Raw genomic sequence first — 22,756 nt, 5'->3', positions numbered from 1 at the left:
TTAATAACACTCACGTGGCTCTGTCTTTCCAGCCAGCTTCACCTATGAGTCCGACTGCAATAGCTATTACCCATAATTCAAAGAATTGGAGTTTTTAAAAATTCTTCTTCTTCTTCTTCAACGTTTCCTTTGTTATATTACTTTTAAAGAGAATTTTCCAGGAAAATGAATATACAGTATATACTACATAAACATACACGTACTTACTGGATGATACAGTACTAACCCAAAGTCTGGGCAGTGGAATGAAAAGCTGTAAAACGAGTAATTTGCAGCCCCGCTGACTAAGCACATTGGGTCTATGTGGGCTACAGCTGAGTAATGTCTTTTATTCAGGTACTATCATTAGACTGCAGAATGTCTTTTTTCACCTAGGTTTAAGGCAGAAGCTGTACACTACGATAAGACAGTATAAACTCAGTTTTGACCGTTTTTGGTCAACTAAGTGGTACTATTATCATTATTATGAGGTTTATAGATGATTTTTAGGTACTGAAAATCCCACAATAATAACGTTATTCAGGTATTCTTATTTTAACACAATCTGAATATGCACAGAAAACTAATCAAGCCATCCATTTTATTATTATAATGAGGTCTACCAGATTTTATTATCAATATTATTGGTGTTTTTTTTTTTTTTTTTACTTTTGTTCCAAATAATGTATTTTTCTTTCCTTGCAAATGTGTTTGTACTTGAACAGTAATTGTATTGGTTAAAATAAGAATATAAAACTGTATTTTTGTCTGTATTTTTAATGAACAGTCTCTCTCTTTACGTGTGTAAACTCACAACCTTGTGTGAGCGAATGGTCGAACAGTTTGAAACCCTTTGCAGGATGAATAGAAAACATGAGTCCATAATGCAGCTTGCTGGTAAAATACCAAAAGTAAATTCAAACCAGTGGTTCCTCAACTTTCTACAGTCCCGTACCCCTTCAGACATTTAACCTGCACCCATGTACGCCCTACTTCTGCACACATAATAATGAAATGTCATATAAAATGTAGCCCAACAGTGAATTTTACATATCCTGTTGAGGAATAATATATAATAATAATCATAACTAGAATATTTGCATTTCCTGAAGAAAATGCAAGTGAGTATGAAGGTGCTGGCCCACGTTGCACTGCATTAGCATTAGCTTATCAATAGCATTAACCTAGCATCAACATTAACAGCATAACAATAGCATTAGCCTAGCATTAAAACTGACCTAGTACTAGCTTTAACATAGCATTATCATTAGCCAAGCAATAGCGATAACCTAGCATTAACATTAACATAGCAATGGAATTAGCCTAGCATTAATATTAGCCGTAACCTAGCCTTTACCTAGCAATAGCATTAACCTAGCCATACCATTAGCCTAGCATTAGCATTAACCGAGTAATAACAATAACCTAGCATTAGCCTAGCATTAACATTCACCTAGCATTAGCCTAGTAATAGTATTAGCATTTATATTCTAGTTTCCAATGTTGTAATTGTTTTCAATTTTCATTCACGTACCCCCTATGACAATTTGCGTGCCCCTGGGGGTACCTGTACCCCACTTTGGGAACCTAGGATTTAAACATTCCCAGTAATGTAGAGAAATAAAGATATCAGGTCGTACATACAGCACATTATCCTCGCAAACGTTTCCAGTTAATATGTTTTTGATTTTTTAGTGTAAGAAAGGTAGAAAAAGCACAAGTGTGTCCAAAAGTTTTACGAAACTGCCGCAATAATCCACAGGTTAATACAGGTCTCTTCTTTTATGAAGGAAGACGAGACCAGACAAAAGCCTGTCGGCCAAAGGAAAAAAGAAAACCCTTATTGTAATTGTAAAGTGGTCGTGTCTAACAAATTGTATAACAAATCCTCAATGATTGTCTTCTTCTGCACCTTCTTTCTTTGTCTTAAAACTGGCAGCCCGTTGGGGAAACATGGGTTGTTTATTCAGTAGCCTGTCCATTATATTGAAGTGATTGCTTCTCTCTGTTGTGTTTAGTAGTTTGGTCCATCTTTTGTTTATCAGTCTATCCTCTCCTACTTGAACAAACAGGTGCCAACACTACTGAGAGTCGAGTCTTTTCTGCCTTTAATGACGCTACTGTGTCCCTGTGCTGAAAACTAAATGTTTGGATAGAACAAAACCTCAGTGGGAGACTTTTGGTAGTAATAGTTAGCTATAACTAAAACGTTCTACTACCAGTGACGTACATAACCAAGCAATCAATACAATAGTTCTACCTGGTTTTCTATGTAGCAATAAAGGCAAAAGATGTACACAATCTGAGTTAACAGTTATCTTTATGCTAATTGAGCTAATAATGATTATGAAAAACGGAGATACTGTGTTTGTAATTCCTTCAGTGACTCTTAACTCCATAAATCTGAAATCGACCTTGTTACAAGTTTGCAAAAGTGCAATTCTGAAGGAAATTTCAATTTTTAAATACGCTGATTTTGCTTCCTTAAAGCTGCTATCCAGAGTTTCTGAGAAACGTCTCGATGTCCCGCCCTAAACAGCTTCACTTCCTCCCACTGCCTCTGCCAATCTACCAGAAGCCACGCCTCTACTTTTCTGCATGCGCATCGCCGAACATATTAAGGTTGCATTGATATATGTCTATGGGTCAGGTAAGAGCCAAAATCATATTTACGTGTTTGCTGTCGTGATACGCGGCCTTGTTTCCGTGCACAGTTCTGCATTCACTTTGATTGACAGTCTCAAAAACAGGAAGTCAAAGCCTATTGGCTGGGCACAGTCGGCGATCGTTTCCAGGGAGGGACTTATATACATTAATGTATATGAATGACCACCAACAGTAGACCATAGTAAAAGACTAGTTTTTTCGCATTTCAAAGGAATCATACATAAACATAGATTTCTCAGAAACTCCGCATATCAGCTTTAATTAAAAACGTTTTACGCTGGTGTAAGGTGGCGGTTCCCGAACATTTTCTGCTGCGCCCCCCTTTGAAAAATGAAAAACTCTCAAGGCCCCCCCACCCATCTTGCCAAAATAAAAAATGGCTAAAAACTGTGACTTAAAAAATAAGGATAAAATAGTACTATTCTTTTTCAAATCTGATAAAAAAAATAATATAAAAATGTTCAATCACATATTTTAGATCAGTAATAAAGCTTTTTTTTTTTTTATTTTAAGTGAAAAGAAAAAACCTTCGCTCACTATGTATTTTAGTCGTGTAATTCATTTTCTCAGATATAGCTTTTGATTTCCCACGAAAAAATTGTTTCAAAAATCCCTAAAAAACAGCATCTTCACCTATTTGCAACAACTCCAACTAGACCACAATATTCCAGACCAAGACTCTCCATAGACCAGAATGCAATGAGTCCAAGACAAGACCAAAACTTGTTGAGACCAAGTCAAGAACCAAAACCATGAAAAATCAATCAGTCCCCATTGACGTCTGAAGGTAGAGGTTAAAATATTCCAAAAAAAGTTCCATCATCTTGTGGCGGCTTCATTTAAATGAGCTAATAAGGAAAACGAGTGAAAACAAAGAAGAAAATCTTGCTTTAGTCGTCCTTAACTAACAAACAATAATAATGGGAACATTAGATAATGGCTGTGCTTGTCCGACCTATTCTTAGAAGAACAACTTCCTGCTTACTCATAGCGTGCACAAGCAAACAGACAAACAGCGATACTTTAAAGCCTTTGGGGTTCTTGGTGCTAGCTAGTGCTGGAGCAGCAGCTAATGCGTATTGATCTGTGAGCTTCTCCAACTCTCCCTGATGGGATCTAAAGCGTAGGATCAGCTCATGTGTCTCAAACCCTCTGATCACACTCATAAAGACACAAAGCTGCTGTTACTCATCATAAGCTACACAGCCTGAACGGTGTCTGTGTCTGTGGAACACACAAGTAACACAAAGGCGTGACTGGTAAAACATGTCACTGTGTATTGTGTGTTCTCGATGACTGTGTTCCTCCTTATTTGTCATCACATTCTACTCACAAAAATGACAAAAGTAAAAAAAAATCTGATGTTTTTTATACATACATAAAGCTACAATGGGACATACAGTAATGGTGCTTGTCAGTGATGCTCAACGTGTGGCTCTTCATTTCTTCATTTGAATTATTTTTTCCACAGAAAACCTTAAATGGGGGAACATTTTTAATCCCTTTTCTGCTTATTTACATTTTGCAACTTCCTTTGTCCCATTTTTGCCCCTTTTCAAGGACACATTTTTTAGACTTTAGCTACCCTTTGCTAATATATATCCCTTCTTTTTGACAATTTTATCCAAATGCTGTCCTTTCTTTAATTTTTTGGCCACTTTTAATCCAAATAAGCATACTTTTGCCCAAAAAATACAACTTGTTTCATTTATTCCTTACATTTAGCCTCTTTTTGTTCCACGTTTGCCCTTTTTCACAATTGTTTGCCACATTTTGCCCATTTAAGCTACCCTTTACCATTACATACCAACTGGTTGCTACAGTATATTCCCCTAGAAAGCTTTAAAATTGAGAAACTTTTTAACCCCCTTTTGCAACATTCTTTGTCCAGTTTTTAACCTTTCTCAAAAAGTGCTGTCACTTTTATCAGACTTTAGCTATTTTTTGCTAATAAATATCCCTTTTTCCTATTTTCTGTCCATTTTTCAAGTTCTTTTTGACACTTTTATCCAATTTTTGCCCTTTCCTAAAATAAAATCGGCCACTTTTCATCTAAATAAGCTAAATTTGGTCCAATAAATACTACTCGTTTCCTTCTTCCCCTACATTTTGCCAGTTTTTGGTCCACATTTTGCCCTTTTTCAGTATTATTTGCCACATTTTGCTCATTAAAGCTACCCTTTGTCATTACAAACCACTTTATTTGCCCTATTTTTGGCCACTGTTGACTGCTTTCGGCCCATTTTAGTCACTTTACACTCTTTTCTTGCCACGTTTTTGCCACTTTTGGACAATTCTTGGCCACTTTTGGCCCATTTTTGGCCGCCTGTCACCATGTTTGCCTCTACTTGCTCTTCATACCAGGCATCATCCCCACCGGTATGCCAGATGGCCAGTCCACCCCAGTCTCACAGCTAAAGGGTCAGAACTTCTTCCCCGGTCATCGGGCCTTGTTTTTTCTGTGCTGAGTTTGCATTTTTTTTATATATATATATATATATTCTCTCTGAGCGTGGGTTTGCTTCTCCTATTTCAGTATGAAAACATGAAACTGTTTGTCTACATACATCTCTATATCAGAAATCTCTACCTAAATCAATAAGTGTGACCTTGTGGTTGGATTGCTGGTGTCAAATGATGTACGACTTCCTCACAGATGTGAGCCAAATTTAAACATCCTGCATTTCCTTGTGTTACATTATTTGTGTTTGAATTTGTCAGTCTTTTATACTTCATTGGACGTAATTTCAGAGAAACATCAGCTTTCCTTTGATTAACAGCCTTTAATGGGCCGAGTCAGGCAGGTTCCTTGATAATGAAGTGAGGAGAAGCATATTATCTGCCCTGTGTTAATTATAGTGAATGTTGTTGGTGCCATTTTTTAAATGCTTCAGAGACAACTCCTCCCTTTCATTCTGTTTAAACTTGTAAAACTCATTAGGAAACCAGTACTGCAGCATATCTAAAGTCTTTGGTGGTTAGTCCACATTAACGCTGTTGAATGAATGAAGAGGGACAATCAGAATTCAGTATTCATAATGCTGCATTACACCAGAGACGCACACACACACACACAGTCACTAATAACAAGTTTTTTTTCCACCGCAGCATCGTAATGCTACTATTATTAAACTTCTGTTTGCCACTTGTCATCTCAGAGACAGGAGAAAGCGTGAACATACGATGCAAATACAGAAATAAAAACCTATGTAATGCAAAGCACTGTCGACACTCACCCGTGCTGTGTGAAATGTGGAGGCAATTTTAAATCAGGCTGTATTCTAACAATTCCTCATTATAGGCGCTCAGTGTGACTTGTCTGTTAGAGAAGGATCATGAATACTTTGATGCTCCCTGCAGACTATGTGCAAGTGCACGTGAACTATACTCAAAACTCACAGGAATACTTTTTGTTGGCATTTGAATTCTAAAAAATGTCAGTGGCAGAGTTCACAGGTTTGGTTATACATTAAAAGCTGGATTGAATAGGGTTTAGTGTTGTTGCATCACAACAAAAGGAGTCAGACTGGAATCCAACCTTCGCCTCCAGTTTCTGCCTAAGCCTTCTGATTGTACCTTTTCTCATATTTAAAGGATTATATATTTATTTTATTTTTTTTATTCAAACACATTTTTATCCTGTAATTACAGTTTGCATTAGGGGAAACACATTCATGAATACTCTTTTTGCACAGAAGACATTTAAAATACAGTATATATATACAGTATATTGAAATGAAAGGAGTAAAAGTCTATAGAAAATGTTAATGACTAAAAAACTAGCACAACTGAAAGTGACCGGATAAGATTAATGTTAAGACAAATTAAAGCAACAACCATCACCCTCCGTCCTCATTACAAGCTAATGATCGGAGTAATTAGCCTAAATAACAGACGTGATCACTTGGAAACTCATTAAGAGCGTGCCTTCTGCTTTTGACCAGATACATTGTTGGGTTTTTGGGAGTGAGAAGTTCATGCACTAATTTTCTTTTTACTAAGTTTTACAGGAAAACCATATCACTCATCTTGTGAGTCGCGGGGGTCTGTTGGTGTCTTTCTGCAGTTGCCATTGGGGGTGTACACCCTTCGACAAGGTGCCAATTCATCGCAGGGGTAACACATAGACAGATAACCACCCACGCTTCTAATCAACCTAACCTAACATTCATGTTTTTTTAAGAAAGTGTCTTATTTGTACGGACAACCCCCTGGTGCTATTGGTACGGTTGCCGAAGTACAAGTACGTAGTGTTTCAGGTTTAGGTTTAGGGTAAGGTTTAGTCTTAGTCACGTGACCTAAACTGGCCAAATAAGGGCGCTGCGTACGGATAGAATGTCGGTATATTGATACGGCAACCGTACGGATAGCCACTGCCTTTTTTTAGTGGTGGGAGGAAACAAATGCAAGCTCCACGTCAGAACAAACCAATTATTTAAACTAGGCCTAGTCTCATATGACATTGTTGTGTTTATCTCGATCCATTTCGCAAACATATCTACAGGTATGCTAATTTCTTTGGTGATCCTGTCATTTTAATTAGCTTTAGAGGTTGAACTTTGATTAACAAAGTCCTTTTTAGCAGTGATGCCTGATCTAATTAAGGTTGCATTGAAGATCTGAAGAAAAATGAAGAACAACATTCTTGCTTCCATGCGTCTCTGCGTCAAAACGTGAAAAGCCTGATGATCAAAGCGACGTGGCACCAGTGGTTGTAGTGAGTCTCACCCTTATTTAGGTGTTAATAGGCGGTAGTTTATCTGAACCCACTGTCACAGCTGGGGGTTGTTATTTCAGCTTAGGATCCTTTGAGTCCAAGTTTCTTCTGACATCGAATCCGACTTTAGTCTTCATTGTCAGCACCTGCTTGTCTCAGATTCTCCTGAACTCTTTGGTGACGTAATGATCCTCACTGGGAATGCACGGAAGGGGAACGCTGGCTGTGAGCACAGCTTTCACTGAATTCAGCACTAATCCTGCAGGAGTCCTCAAAATTAATGATTCCAAACAAACTAGCATCTGGGCATCTCCTCTTCACAAACCTCCCTGTGATTTTGATATGCTCTCATCTTTGGCGCAGCCTTATGTTACTTTTTGTAACTATGATTCTTGGTTTAAACCTAAAGGGAGTTTATGCTTCTCTCATATACAGTAAATGCGTTTTAGTGTGTGTGTGTGGAAACGGACTCTCTTCCATGACTCTTTGGCTCCCTTGGAGTTGGATTGCCTCACAGCCAATAAGAGGAAAGACATCTGAGGCCATGGAGACGCTCTCAAACCATACGCGAAAGTGGCGTGCTGTTTTCACTTTTAATTCCACGTTTACACGAGCGTGATGGGGTGGAATTCCGCATGCACACGACAACGCTAAAGTGTGTGAAACGCCCTCATTCATCCATGTAATGTGCACGCCGGGTGGCTAGGTGGCGACGTAGAACCTTTCTTCTTCTCTACTTCCTGTCAATCCCAGGGCGAAATGTAACATGGCGAACACAGCGAAACGGACGAGCGGCAATTTTGTGTGGACAGACGGCTAGTTGGAGCTCGGTTGTCATTTTGGCGTTTTGTTTACCTCCACTGGCGCGTGCTTGTGATGTCATCTGTTTGCGACGGTGGCGAGACAGCGGATTGTCACCAGATTTCCCACTTTGGAATGGGATTCTTGCGTTTTTCCCTCATGAAAAACGTCGGCGCCGTCTAAACGATACGGACGTCTGGGTAAATATTTTGCGGTTGTCACCCGTGAGCGTTATTGTGTAAACAGGGCCTAAAACACTACATTGTAGCAATTCTGCACTCAAGGAAGTAGGCAGGATTAATATGTAAAGGCAGTGATGTTAAATTGTTGGATTTGATTGGACACTTTGGGAAAAAAAAGAAAAAAAATGGCCATTTTTCTATTATAATTTGAAATCCAACACCAGTAGGAGCTGTGTATCATAGTTGCTGAACAAAGACCTTTACGATACATTCAACTGCAGTTAAAGTTTTCCATTACAGTTCTTTAGCACTTAATAAGACTCTAGTCACCGATACTGTTATCCTGTTGTTTTCTATTCCTCTTTTATATGTGTATTATAACACATTTTTCTACTTATATTCTAGGACATTGCACTGTGAATAAAAAACATTCATTTATTTGCCATTTTTAAATACAGAAGACCAGAGAAACCTGGCTAGAAACAGTGTGGTTTCTTGCTGGTACATTTCTGTAGTTGTAATGGTGCTACAGGGCTGAGTGATGAAACAAGGTCACCTCCTCCCACCACGTGCTGCTCTAAGAGTAATGGCTGCAGTGTAGAGTGTGGTCAAAGCTTTATGTCCTACATTATAGATAAGAAGTATAGAGAGCCTTAAGTGGATGAATGGACCTGTTGAGTGGCCCTTTTGTGTGTTTTTGTCTCTAAACACAGTACTCACTTTTATTCACTCGCTTAATGTGACAACTGAGCCATTTACTATAAATGTGATGGTTACCAGGGGAGCTGTTGTCATTGTGCGACAATCTGACCACCACGTTTATGTGCTGGCGTCACGCGGTTATTTATCAGCCTCATGCATTTAGTCCTCTAAAGTTCAGTTACCAAGGTTGGACCTCATTTGGGATTCAAACATTATTGCAATAAAATAAAAAAATAAATACATTTCTTTGTATTTTGATTATTCAGCAATCACTGTAGTTTGTTAAGCAGTTTCCTTAACCCAGATAAAGTGACATCAAATGGTGTGTTTTTCTAGAATGTTTAGTGCAACGATTTATGTTAGAATACATTACAATACTGAGCCGATATTTGGAGTCGACGCTACTTTTGCTCCCTCGATTTACATAATAAAAATTAAACAATGATAATAACAAACGGTACGAGTCTCAATTTTTTTAAAAAGGAACATTTATTGAAATGAACAAAGGTGAGGTAGAATGACAACAACTGAAAAGTATTTAACAAATTATAAAAACAGGTGCTGTAGAACAAGAACAAGTAAAAAATATTTCTGCCCTCGTTAAATAATGCGTATTGGCAAACGCAGCAGCCCGAATCGGCCGAAAAAAACGCAAAAATCGTCCGATTATATCACTAATTAATATGATAGCCTACATCAATATGGGTAACACTTTACTTGACGTTTTATACATTAAGCTGACATTACGTTGTCATTAGTGGGAAAAAGGTGTCATCAAGTGTCTTTTGCTAAATTCTGACACCGTTGAAGCTATGTTGGCATTTTTGGGTTAGGTAGGGTTAGTGTTACGGTTAAGGTTAGTGTTACGGTTAAGGTTAGTGTTACGGTTAAGGTTAGAGTTAGGGGTTAGGGGTTAGGGTAACCAACGACACTTAATGACAGCCTTCCTGACGCTTTATTCATGCTAACAACAGGCGTCATTTCATAATAATGACAGTGTAATGTCAGCTTAATGTATAAAACTTTAAGTAAAGTGTTACCGCAATATCAGTATTTATGATGTTCAATAGTTTTGAATTCAAACAGTCATTCAGATGGGGACAAATAAAAAAAAAAAAAATGTTCTCAAGGGCCAAATTTGCACTGGAAAGAAGTTAAAACAAAGACAAAGATGTATTGATTGATGTATTAAATTCCCTTATAATCAAGAAGTATAAAAAAGATATGAAGTGTGTTGAAATGAGTCGATAGCTTAAGTATGAGTTAGTGTGATACTTTGTGATGATATTTACCGACTCAGTGATTATCGTCAGTCATCATAATTGTGCCAAAACAAATGAAACTCACACACTGGCACAGTATCCCATGCAAAAAAAAACAAAAGCACTAAATGAAAAAGAAAGCTAATCAATAGTAGCACTCTGCTCGTGTTAGCGTGTTGCAGCGAGGACTAACAAATACAAAGATACTAACAATTCCCAAAGCACTTTTTCTTTAATGTTTTCTTTCAGGTATCACTGAGATCTCCGTATGACATGTTATTCTTGTTATTACTCATTCAGGTAAGTTAACCACACCCTTCGTAATGGAAACAATTCTAATGTCTTTGATATAGTTTCAACACTTGTCAGTCGTCTAAAACTCGATGCTCGTGTGTGTGTGTGTGTGTGTGTGTGTGTTCAGACAGACAGCTCAGTTCTCGGTTACACCAGTGAGGCAGACAGGGTGTCTCCTGGGAGCAGGAATGGGGACACATCCAGGCCATTGATTTTCAATGTACCCTTGGTCTTCTAAATGGATTCGTGAGCAGAAGAGATTCAGCCCATGTTGACTGAAGCACATTACCACCACACTGTGGAAAAACCTCACTTTAATCCTCACTCAGCGACTTTGAGCACTCACAGCTGAGCACTCCACTCTGCATCCGCATCTCTCCATCTGCCCGATCACTGTCTGTATACTTGTGTAATCTCTTGGTGCGCTTGCTCTCTCAAACATATGCACCCCTGCATGTGTTAAGCAAAACAAACTGGGACCACTTTGCTGCAATCCAGGAAGGCTCTGAAACACTCTTTCGGCTACTTTAACTATTCCTTTTTGTCATGATCCCAGTGCCGCTCACTCTCACTGATGCTCTCTCAGTGCACATCTGGGCAGTGCAGCTTTAAAGGAGCGAGTCGGGGGTTGGAGGGGGGGGGGGGGGTTCATAAAAAGCTGCTCATGAATGAATGATGGATTGTAAAGAAAACCTCTGCCGAAGACTTTTCTAACCTGGAACACAGCTATTTAAGAGGGCACTGGGAGGGCAACGCAGCGAGAATGATCTGCACCTGGAGTACAGCATGTGTTCAAGCAAACATCCGTGTGAATATGTGGGCAAGACCGACTGAAAATTCAGGTTTCATAGTTTCACTCGGCGAAAAACCGGAGTTCAAGGCAACAGTATGTGTTCACTGCGCTTCATTTCAAGGTGTGACTGTTGTGTTATTAAAGCCTCCTCGCACATATTTTCTCATGCTCACCTGTAAAGCCTTATAAAGGTTTAAGTATGCGAGGCTAAAACATCCCACAGGCTTAATTTCACTTTAACAGAAAGACATACCGAAGAGTATTTATTTAGATCAGTGGAAAACAAAGTGTAGGGAACATAGAATCCTTACCCATGACCACAGTTGGGATATGAATACATACTTCAAAAGTAATCCACATATTAGACATTTTTCATGTGCTTGGATGAATTTAGAATAAATTATCTTGTTTGCAGAACGTTGGTAACTTATTCCTGGGGCTGACATTAAACTGGCATTAGTTTCCATTTAGAACTCAGTATAAATGAACTAATTGTTGCTCTGCTAAAAAGTTTAAAATCACCAGTTTTAGTAGTTTTTTTTTTTGGATAGTGGAGGACAAAAATATCATATAATAATATGTGACGCTAGGGGTCAACCCGTGGAAACAATTCAACAATTTACGCATAATTTATGGTTAGGGTTAGGTTCAGGTTACGGTTAGGTTAGGTTTAGGGTTAGAAGTCTTATTTTTGAAAAGTTGCGGTGAAAAAAAGCTTACAGACCCTTAGAGTCACAAAGCGTAACGTCGATATGTGACGAGTTGGGAGTGAGACTGCGTTGATGAAAACCAATATTGGCAATATTTAAGACATGGGGCAAGTTGGGAAACTTTCCTTTCTTATTCCTTCATTCATTTATAAGTTTTCTTTGACTAAATCTAGAAGCACCAGGAAATACCAAAGGTAATACAAATTTTCTTTCACGATATCACTTCGTCACAATTTTTACTGTATTATTTACTGAGACAGTAAATATGCCACAAGCCTTTCCTTCTTTTTTTTTTTTTTTTTTTTCAAGCTTAAAAAACCTTTTCATCTTGACAGATTTGACATATGCACTCGATGTTGAAATGGTCTACAATTTGATTTAATTGCACACTTTAATCTCAAACATGATTGATATTTACTTTGGATTTCAGCTTTTAAAATAAGGATTTAAGGGCATATTTATAATCAGAACCAGACGATTAACCGGGAACGAAAAGGTCACAGCTCGAGCCAACATTTTCATCTAATTTATGACCTTTTCACAGCATTTCACTGGAGAATTGGCATATAATTGACTTGCACAGATGGTTGTGAGCACTGAATTCCTTTAGGCTCAAATCAAAACTGCTCTGAATTTAACACACAGCCTAGGAGAGCGATTAGATTGAAACTACACTAGGGGAACTGACAGAACCAGTCACACACAGTCAAATCATAAATAATCCTTATTCTGTGGTTGTTGTCTGAAGACCATGGTGTGAATACCATTATTATTTTCCACAGGACTTGTAAGGACATATTTCATTGATTTGTACATGAAATCTGAACTGTTTGGGACGTACTAAGGACATGGAGTGAGAATTGAACGGAAGGAACGAATAGAAGGGTTTACAAAGAAAATGCAATGTAAGCTAATGAAAGCCAGGACTGCTGAGGGGGCAATGCCCAAATACAGCACGACTCCTGACCTTGACTTTTTAGAACCAGAGAAAGAATTGTGTGAGCAGCTGGCAGCCTGAGGGGATGTTAGAAGTAATGATGAAATTTAAGAAAGGAAAGAAGAAACCGCATTCGAGGCCGGATATTAACTATCGAAGAAAATAATCAATTGTCTAGGAGGAACAATCGCAGTGTCATTGAAGGAGGTGTTGCAGTTTGAGCCAATTTTCTCTTTGGAGACATTATTTTAACTCTCACGGTTGATTAAAATCTCTAAAGGTTGGATCATTAGGTCAGCTAAGATGAGAAGGATGACAAGTAAACTTTTATTTTTTAGATAATCCCAGCTAGGGCTGGGCAAAAAAATCGATTTATCGAATTTGAAGATAAAAACAATTTATATTTTGCAAATTGGAGTTTAAAAAAAAAATTAATATATATATATATATTTTATTTTTTTTTAATTATTTACATTTTTTTCCCACCACTGTTTTTTCGGACTTTTTTGCATTCCGTCCGCGATGTGAGCTCGCCCCCTCTGTGTTTACATGTGTTTACCCTTTGAGTAGGCTATATGTGTGCCACAGGCATGTTTAATTTTTTATTCGCACTATGCTGAGATGCTAAGGGAAGAGTTTATTATATTTTTAATTGTAATGTTATATGTCATAAAATCTGTAGTTATCTGATTTCTTATTTAGAAAATTGAAGCTACTGTGAAGGCGCTGTTGCACTTTTGCTTAAACCTGGGTTAAAGCTTGAAATAGTTGAATGATAGAGCCTCATTTACTTTTTATTTTGAGATTGTTCTATGCATTTTAACTCTTGAGGACAATCACAGCAATAAAGTTGCACTTTTGACAATATATCTGAAAAAAAAAATATATCGAAAATCGAATCGAGTTTCAAATCGCCCAGCCCGAATCCCATCACAATGAATTAAGGTATTACTTGCGACGAAATAATGAAATATTTTACTTTAATAGAATCTATTCAACGACTCCCTTTAGATGCATGTTTAAACTTTCAACAAATTTTAACATTAAAGTATAAATTATAAATAACCTTATTGGCTACAGGTTTTCCAGGTGTTTGTCTTGGCTGCTAATATATGGAGATGAATCCTTTAAATAGAATAGTTTGGGGGCAGGCAGTGGGTGGAGCCGTGACATGAAGAATAATAGAGACAGAGGGCAAGTGTTTGGTCACACAATGAGTTCCTGATTAATGGAATCTGCTGTTCCTCTTTGCTTAACAGGCAGCTCAGAGGCTGATCCTGGCTCCTGGCCTAACGCTCGCTCCCAACTGTGAGAAAACACAACAGTCAACCTGCTCAGTGTAATCTGAACTCCAGCACAATTATCTTCAAAGGGACTTCGATCAAACGGCATTATTTGTATTAATTTAACCTGACCACAAACCAATGGTGCTAGAAAAACTTTTTCAGGAGCCTTTGCGTATTGACCGATATCGATCTGATACGTAAACAGCACGAATCATGCATACTTTTATTACTTATTTTGTCGTGTGGAATGTTAGAAAAGGTTTGATTATTAAAACTAAACCAATGGATTACATATAAATAAACTTTTAGAATATGACTATTCTATGATTGAATAAAGGAAATTAAAAAACAAAATTGGAAAAATAAATCCAAAAAAACAATACATATTATATCGGAGAGTTTAGATGCAGTCCGATAAAATTCGATATTCGCTTTCTGGCTGATATCGGACCGATATCCGAATCCCCTATTGTCTATGTTTTCTTCCCATCAAGACCATGTTGACTCTAATCAGGATAAGCACCTATTGACGACACGTGACTGAACAAATCCATTTTTCTATTTAAAAACAAACATTCATTGTCTAAAATCTAACCCTAAAATGACACATGACGTTCATATAATACTTTCTCAGTGAGACTGCAGTGCTCATCTTCCCAGTGCACGAACAAATAACGCTGGCATGCAACCGCAACAAAACTTCTAGCGTAAAGGGAAAAAAAAAAAACTTGTCAGATTCTCTTTTCTGCATTTCTGCACATATCCTGCAACACACACACATTAGCAAAAGTATAATATGTACAAATCAAACAAAACTGTGATAAAAAACAACTGTAAAAGTTTTAAAACTCAAAGGAATTGGAGGCACTCGTGCACAATATGTTAGCTCCCATGCTCAGCTGTTAGTAAAGAAAAGAAGGTATTAATACAATGTGTATTAAACAGATGTTTATCTGCATCAGTTCAAAAAAAAAGAAAAATCTAGAATATCTGACAACACATGCCTTCAGCTGCGATAAGATAACCCAGCCCTAGGACAGATCAGCTGTCATAACCACCATCCATCACTCCTCTGCTGCATTTTCAGGCGTTTCTAAGAAGCTAAAACAACAAAAAACGTCAAATTCTCATGCATTATCTAACGCAGACACAAACAATGAGCAACGCTGTCTTATTATGCAACTTTGTGCCCACAGGATGCTATCCATTAGCAGCAGGAGTCCTTGATAAATATCTCAGTTGGGCATAATATACCATTTAATGTGTGATAGTAGTGTTTTTACGTATCTATCGAACACTTTTGAAAAAAATTTCACCAAAAGTTGTGCTCTATATTTGTGTAAAAATTGGTAGAAGCTAATAATAAAGAAGTGGTTGTTGTTGTTAGCTTTTATTTGCTATTGTTAGCCTTATGCTCACACCGTGGCAGACTGAGTTTCTGTCTCTTTAGTTGGAATTTTCTCCTTAACATCTTTAGCAAATGGAAAATGAATTGAAATATTTAATAAAGCATTTTAATTAGGGGTATCCCGATCCAATATCAATGTCAGATATCGGTCTGATTGTAGCCTGAAAACGAATATCGGATAGAAATTTCCAGATTTTCTGATATTTTTTTCTTTTTTGATTTATTTTATTCAATTATAGAATACTGTAGATATTATGTTGAAGGTTAAAATGTATGTAACCAATTGGTTAATAATAAATGGGTCAGTTTTTCTCATCCCTACTGTTACTGACTATTGTTCTCTGTTTGAGTGACATCACTTGATCAAGTCTTTTCTAACATTCCACACTAAAAAAATGCAATTAAATTATGTATGATCCATGCTGATATCGGATCAATATTGGCATTGGTCGATACGCAAGGCTGCAATATCGGTATCACATCGGAAATGAAAAAGTATGTATCGGGACATCCCTAATTTGAATGTTATTGAAATGCTTTATGTCACAAAGCTCTCAAGCATTTACTTAGCGCGATGTAGCCACTTCATAGGTCGATGTCATGAACAATTAACAATGGTTCTAGTAAAGTAAAAAGTTAAGGATGAGAAACATGAGTGTTTCTTTGAACTGATGAAGCCTTTAATGGCACACACTTTGTTCAGAGCGCATCAATTACATTCTTAGAAACGGTGAGTAATCACTGTTTAAGTCTTCAGCTCCAGTGTTAACCCTTCTAAACGCCCCAGTGACAGAAACGTGTGTGTGTGAAGCAGCCAGTCATTTCAGTGGGTGGTGGTGTTTAAACTCAGCTGGGTGGCCTCGCCCCCTTCTCTAAATGACAGACAGCACCAGCCTCGGCTGCTCCACTTCTTAATCTCCATCTTGTTTGGCTGGTTTGCGTGTGCCTACATGGGTGCAGGTTTGAGGAACGCAGCTCAGTAATTCCCCTGCTGTGTGGGAACAAGTTTTTGAGTGTTATGTAAGTGGAAACTAAATGGGACCTGGCCTAAAGGGTCCTAAAATGCACGGCTTGAACGTAATTTGGCTAAAGCGGAAGCTTGTTAAATATTTGAGCCGTGTTAGATTAGTCTTCTTTATTTTTACTTTATTTCACTAAAATTGGTAACATTTAAATTCCACAACAGTTGCAGCCTTTGCTATAGACCTGTAATTCTCAAGCTTTACCCCTTTCTCTTATTTCTGAATCCAAGTCCCGCCTTTGTCCGACTACAATATTTTGCTCAGAATTCTATAAAAAACAAAACAAAAATAAAGCAAAATAATGGAATGAATGAGTGATAACACATTTTAAAGAATCCCATTGTAAATAAGTGGAATGAAACAGTATTAAGTGCCTCCAAAATTGATTTATGTCTATAGTTTTTATAATTTCCAGCCAATAAGACTGACCCTTGTATTTTCAGTTCATGTTCTAATTAAGATAATTTCCATCATCATTATTATGAATATAATTTTAAACTTAAACTTTTAAAAATAAACATTATAAAGCCCATCTTTTTCATGATTTTGTTTGTTAATTTTCCACTTTCTCTCTCTTTGAAGTACCCCCTGTAATGCCATCGTGTACCCCTAGGGGTACACGTACCCCCATTTGAGAAACACTGCTATGGAGAAATGTTCATTTTTATTTTTTTAAGATAAACTAAACTAATAGGTCAACATTACTTCTCTCCACATTCAAAAATCACCGAAAGATCAGTTTTGTTAAACACACTCACTGTGAATCTTTTGACCATTCATATTCTTAAAGTTATATCTTATCATACAGTTTTTTAGTTTTATGATTTTATTAATCTATTCTGTGTTATTAATGAAATCATCAATTAGATAAATTTCTCCCCTTTTTGCCGTATTGTAAAAATGTGACTTTGATCCATGCTGAGATATTAAAGGGTTTGTGTGTCATAAGAGCGGCAGAACAAAGGGTTAATCCCTTTCTTCTACCCTATATTCCTGGATCGTTTCTACGGCAACAGCTGGTGGTTCATGTTGTTTATAAGGTGAAATACCTGCTGAACTGCTGTCACAAATGTCAGATTAACACAAAAAGTACAAGACTGGAACCATGTTAACGTTACACAGTTTAAATGAATGAAAATGAGTTTGAAACAGGAAAGAAAAGCTAATTCTGTTCTGAGCAGGTGATGCTAACACGCTCATGATTCTGTGAAGTCACCACAGGCTCCATGGAATCAGCCACCTGATGATCTTTAAGAACATCTCTGTCATGTTTTGATGACGCGTGAGCCTTTTTCAGACTGAAATGCTGAACAACAAGCAGCGGGGGGGCCACCTTACCTGAAGTGTCCCACATGTTGAGCTCAATCCTTTGCTTCTCGATCTCAAAGCTGGCTGTGTAGTTCTCAAACACAGTGGGAACATAATTCTGAAAGCATATACAGGTGGATAATATTAGACGTCTCAGAGCATTGTTACACACATAAGGTAATGTTATGAGATTATTGTTATTCAAGGAGGTTCCTCATTGTTTCATTGGATTGTGTGGTAATGAATAGTGTAAAGTGGAGGCAGTAAGAGCGATATTTCAGTACTTTGAGATGTTTCCAAATTCAGAAATGTAGGACAACTTTAATTTGGCTTTAAATAAAACAGGTGTAGACATTATTCATCCCAATCTCCCGGGGGATAGTGAAACTGTGACGTAAATGAATGAATCTACTGTTCCGTGCATGCCAACACCATTTCGTCATATTTGTTGTGCTGCTAGGAACTATTTTTTTCTCTACCTAACTCCACCCAAGAAAGGTGCACCGATCCTGGGTAAGGTCAGTGGGACACACGGGTTGGACCTCCAGAGATCCAGGGAGACCTTCACCAAACTCTACACAAGGAATGGTGCACCAATCCTGGGTAAGCACAGTGTTGCACCCAGGGCTGGACCTCCAGAGATCCAGGGGGACCTTCACCAAACTGTACCAAAGGAATGGTAAACTAGTCCTGGGTAAAAACAGTGCGGCACCTGGTGTTGGACCTCTGGAGAACCAGGAGGTCCTCCGCCAAACTCTCCACAGGAAAGATGCACCGCTCCTGGGTAAGTTTTAGAGGGTCAGTCACCTTCCCATCTGTGGGTCCGAATGACCAATTTGCCTAGAATTTGAGAGATTTACACCTCTCCCTAACCCTAAGACATATGTAAGAACTGGACCCCTACACCCTACCAAACCCCAGTCTAACCCCTAACCACAATCATTCAATCGGCCCTAAATTCACGCTCAAAAACAATGACAAAATTGTCTTGGCATGCAAAACCCCCGAAAAACTCACCGTTTCGGAAGTTTCATCACACTGATCTCTTAAACCAAAACATCAGATGCTATCACTGATATTTATTAGTTATTGACACACGTAGTCTTAAAAAGCTTGTTTCTACCTCACTGGGTCACTTTATATTAATTAAGAAGATGGTACATAACAGCTCTGTTTATGTGACACTTAATGAGACTGAATATCAAATCCTTTAAATCTGAACATGTCAATTGTCCTTTTTTTTTTTACTTCTCACTTCAGATGTTTTACTTTACATTTCATGTCCACAATGTTATTTATTTATTTATTTATATTTTACAGAATTACTGGTGAGATTTTCAGGGTGAAAATGTAATATCAAAAAAAGCATTGACTTAAGAAGCAATAATACTAGCACTGTTGGATGGATGGAGGGATAAGTATTGATAGCATAACTCTACATTATTTAGCTAAAATGTAATATATACATAACATTACTCTCTCAATTGATGAAACCACAAACATTATACGACAATGAGTCTATTACAGTAAATGATACTAATATAAGGAACGAGGAAGTTGATTTATATATATATATATGTGTGTGTGTGTGTGTGTGTATAAAAGGATAAAAAAGTAATCATTAAGCAAAACACTTAAGTTCATATCAATTCAAAATATATGAACAGAATGCTTTGAGCTAAGCACAAAACTGTTACTATAATGGCATTTATTTTATTTATTTTTTGTTTGTTTTTAAATAAATGTTCTGGTCTAGTTCCCTCTAAAATAAGTCAGATTTGGACACTCAACTAAAATAAGCTTTCCATTCTCATCCAAACATTTATGAATTTGGAGTTTGGGGTTCATGACCCTGTGTTTTAAAATATGACACTAATGATCGCTAAAATAAACAATCACGCTCCTCCCTGTTTAACAGCGTTAGTATAGGAATTACTGCATGGTCCCACACATCATGTTGTGAATCGAATGAAACTCTTTAGAGCAGCAGAGGACCGTGATTCAGCACTGATTGTGTGTGTGTGAGTGTTTACGCATGGGCTGCTGTCTCCGGCACCGCGAGGCGCGCGGCGCTGGATGCGCAAAAGACGCACCGACAACACGATCCAACGTGCGCGCTTTCACAATATAATGTGTAATGAACCACATTGCACTGGTTTAAATACAAAAGTGTTGTGAAATAGAATGGATAAATATTTTGTTTGGGGGGGGGGGTCTTTATTTGAAGAAGAAAAACGCTGCTGATGAGAGCAAACACGATTGTTTATAAATCGATAACAACATGATGTCACGAATAAAGACGCAGTACGTAGTTTTGAATGAATTTTTGAGTTCGATGAGTATAAATGTAGGAATACAGGCTATTCAACTAGTGAAGAGAATTGATTAGTTTTTTTTTTTAATATTAATGTTTCTTACCTCCGGATACGTATCTTTGGCAAACACGTGAAGAAGCGTCGTTTTCCCACACTGCGCGTCACCGACAACCACAATCTTACAGCGCAGCAGTGCCTTGCTCGCCATGGTGCGCTGTGAGTCACTGGAGGCTCCTGTGCGGCTGTCTGCTGCTCATTTAGCGCACACACACACACACACACACACACACACCTCTGGATGCTGCAGCTCTGTTCCCACAGGAAGTGGATGATAAATACTAATAAATACACAACGGGCTCAAACTTCAGCTCCACACACACAGGTGATGACAGACCACATGCTCCGAGCAGCACTTCGCATCATCTGAGTGTGACACAGCGCTGAGGCTGGAGATACCTGTCCAAGCTACGTCACTAGCACGCACTTCCGGTTCAAACTTTTAACAAATAAAAGCATGCAACGCGCCATGAGATAGCCTGCCTTTTTTTAAAAAAAAAAAAAAAAAAATCATTAGAGCACCTAAGCTATTGTTTGCATACCGACATAGTAATAAAAACGACATTTAAAACCACAATTTAAAAGCTGATGTTAATAAACCGCAAATGTGTGGACATGATGAATTAAATCAAATACTGATTTAAAATCAGATTTTCTCTTACTTTTACACAATTTCATATAGAAATACTTCAATATAATTTGTATTATCTAGTATTTTTTACAGCCTCATTCTAAAGCATCTGATTAAATATAGTTGGACACTATTTGAAGTTCATGATGCTTGGAAATGATGATTTATTTATTTATTTGTTTAATTTTTGCTGAATACAGAGAAGTTATTTGTTACATGCACGTATAAGAGTTTAAAAATAGTGTTTTAACGCCATCTTCTGGTAGAAAAAGGAACAACTAAGTATTGTGGGTTTTAATTGAATATAGTGGGATTGGATGGCTTGATGTTGTTAAATCTGTCTTTGCAATTTTATGCAAAGTTTGTTTTAACTTTACAGCCATGATGATTTATTGCTTTCACGCGTAAGAAAAATGAATAGAAAGGAATTTAAATATTCTTGTTTTTAGATTTATGGTAATTCTATCAATTAAAGTATCCCATTTAACTAAAATCATCTTTAACATTCATTTAAACACAAAGGAAAACTAGTGTGAAGGTCTCCAGATGACCCAGAAACACACACAATACTTTAATTTAGTGACTTTTCGAGACTTTTTGTGCAGGAAAACATCAAACTTGATAGATCTTCTCCAAGTGAGATCATCCTCTTCCTCCAGATGTTACAGAGGTTGAGTTGAGATGTGGGGGCGGGGCATGGCTGTGGGACTCTCTGCCCATTGGCTGAGCTCTATGTGCGGAGGTTGATTCAACATTCACAGGATTCCAGTGTCCAGCCTTTGTGGCTTTATCCATCAGCTTTTCCTCTCCCACACACACACACACACACACACACACACACACGCACACACACACACACACACACACACGCACACACACACACAGCTGGAGCTGCACCAAGTCAGCAAAGAAGAAGTAGAAAATACCGGAAATGTGTAAACTTACAAAATAAAATACACGTGAGCTGTGTCATTTGACTTTGAACAAATGACTGATAACATGATAAGTAATAATAATAATAGAAGTAATAATAATGCATAAAATTTATATGATGCTTTTTGGGGGACTCAAAGCCACTTTACATGACACAAACACAAATAAAGAAATAACAATAAAAATAAAAGAAAGGTTAAGGAAAAACTTATAACTATAAAAAACTATCATGATAACAATTATATATCCATAATAAGATCAACATATAGATGTTAACAGTACACAAATGATATTTGAGATTCTGTTTAGATTATTGCATAAAGATAAAATACATATATTAAGATTTTACCATATATTATCATTATGTGTGAAATACAGAATTATATTGGTAATAATATCTGTTATGTTAGATTTTTAATCTATTTTTTATTAAAATTTTTTACATTTATTTGATAGTTAGTATATTTGCATGACTTGATGTTTCTTCATGTTCCTGTTGTTTTGAATGAATTGTTTTTTAGGGGTGTCCTGATCCAAATATTGATATTGGATATCGGTCCAATATCAGCCAGAAAACAAATATTGGATTTTATTGGACTGCATCTAAAATCTCAGATATAATATATATTGTTTTTTTTGGATTTATTTTTTCCAATATCTTCTATTTTATTTTATTAAATCATAGAATATTCTTATTCTAGAAGGTTAATTTAATGTAATCCATTGGTTTATAATAAATATGTCAGTTTTT

The 22,756-nt window shown here is 37.2% G+C and overlaps 1 protein-coding gene across 3 annotated transcripts in view; it reads right to left on the bottom strand.

The window, feature by feature from the left end:
• LOC114481270 (rho-related GTP-binding protein RhoN-like) overlaps nt 1–21,954 on the bottom strand; it is a 33,639-nt gene extending 11,685 nt beyond the window's left edge. The window contains exons 1-3 of one of the 3 annotated variants that reach the window (XM_028475952.1): nt 21,938–21,954; nt 20,487–20,675; nt 18,099–18,186 (exon numbers count right to left, since the gene is read on the bottom strand). In XM_028475952.1, coding sequence (XP_028331753.1) covers nt 18,099–18,186; nt 20,487–20,591 — 193 coding nt within the window. In that variant the 5' untranslated portion in view covers nt 20,592–20,675; nt 21,938–21,954. Of the gene's footprint in view, nt 1–18,098; nt 18,187–20,486; nt 20,832–21,923 lie in introns of those variants that run through there. The other 2 variants (XM_028475951.1, XM_028475950.1) reach the window with 2 other exon arrangements.
• Between the last annotated feature and the right edge of the window lie 802 nt (nt 21,955–22,756).

This window comes from Gouania willdenowi, chromosome 19 (genome assembly GCF_900634775.1).
Source record: "Gouania willdenowi chromosome 19, fGouWil2.1, whole genome shotgun sequence".
In the NCBI taxonomy this organism is placed as follows: domain Eukaryota; kingdom Metazoa; phylum Chordata; class Actinopteri; order Blenniiformes; family Gobiesocidae; genus Gouania; species Gouania willdenowi.
The sequence above is the reverse complement of the archived record's forward strand: the minus strand, read 5'-3'. Positions and strand labels throughout refer to the sequence as shown.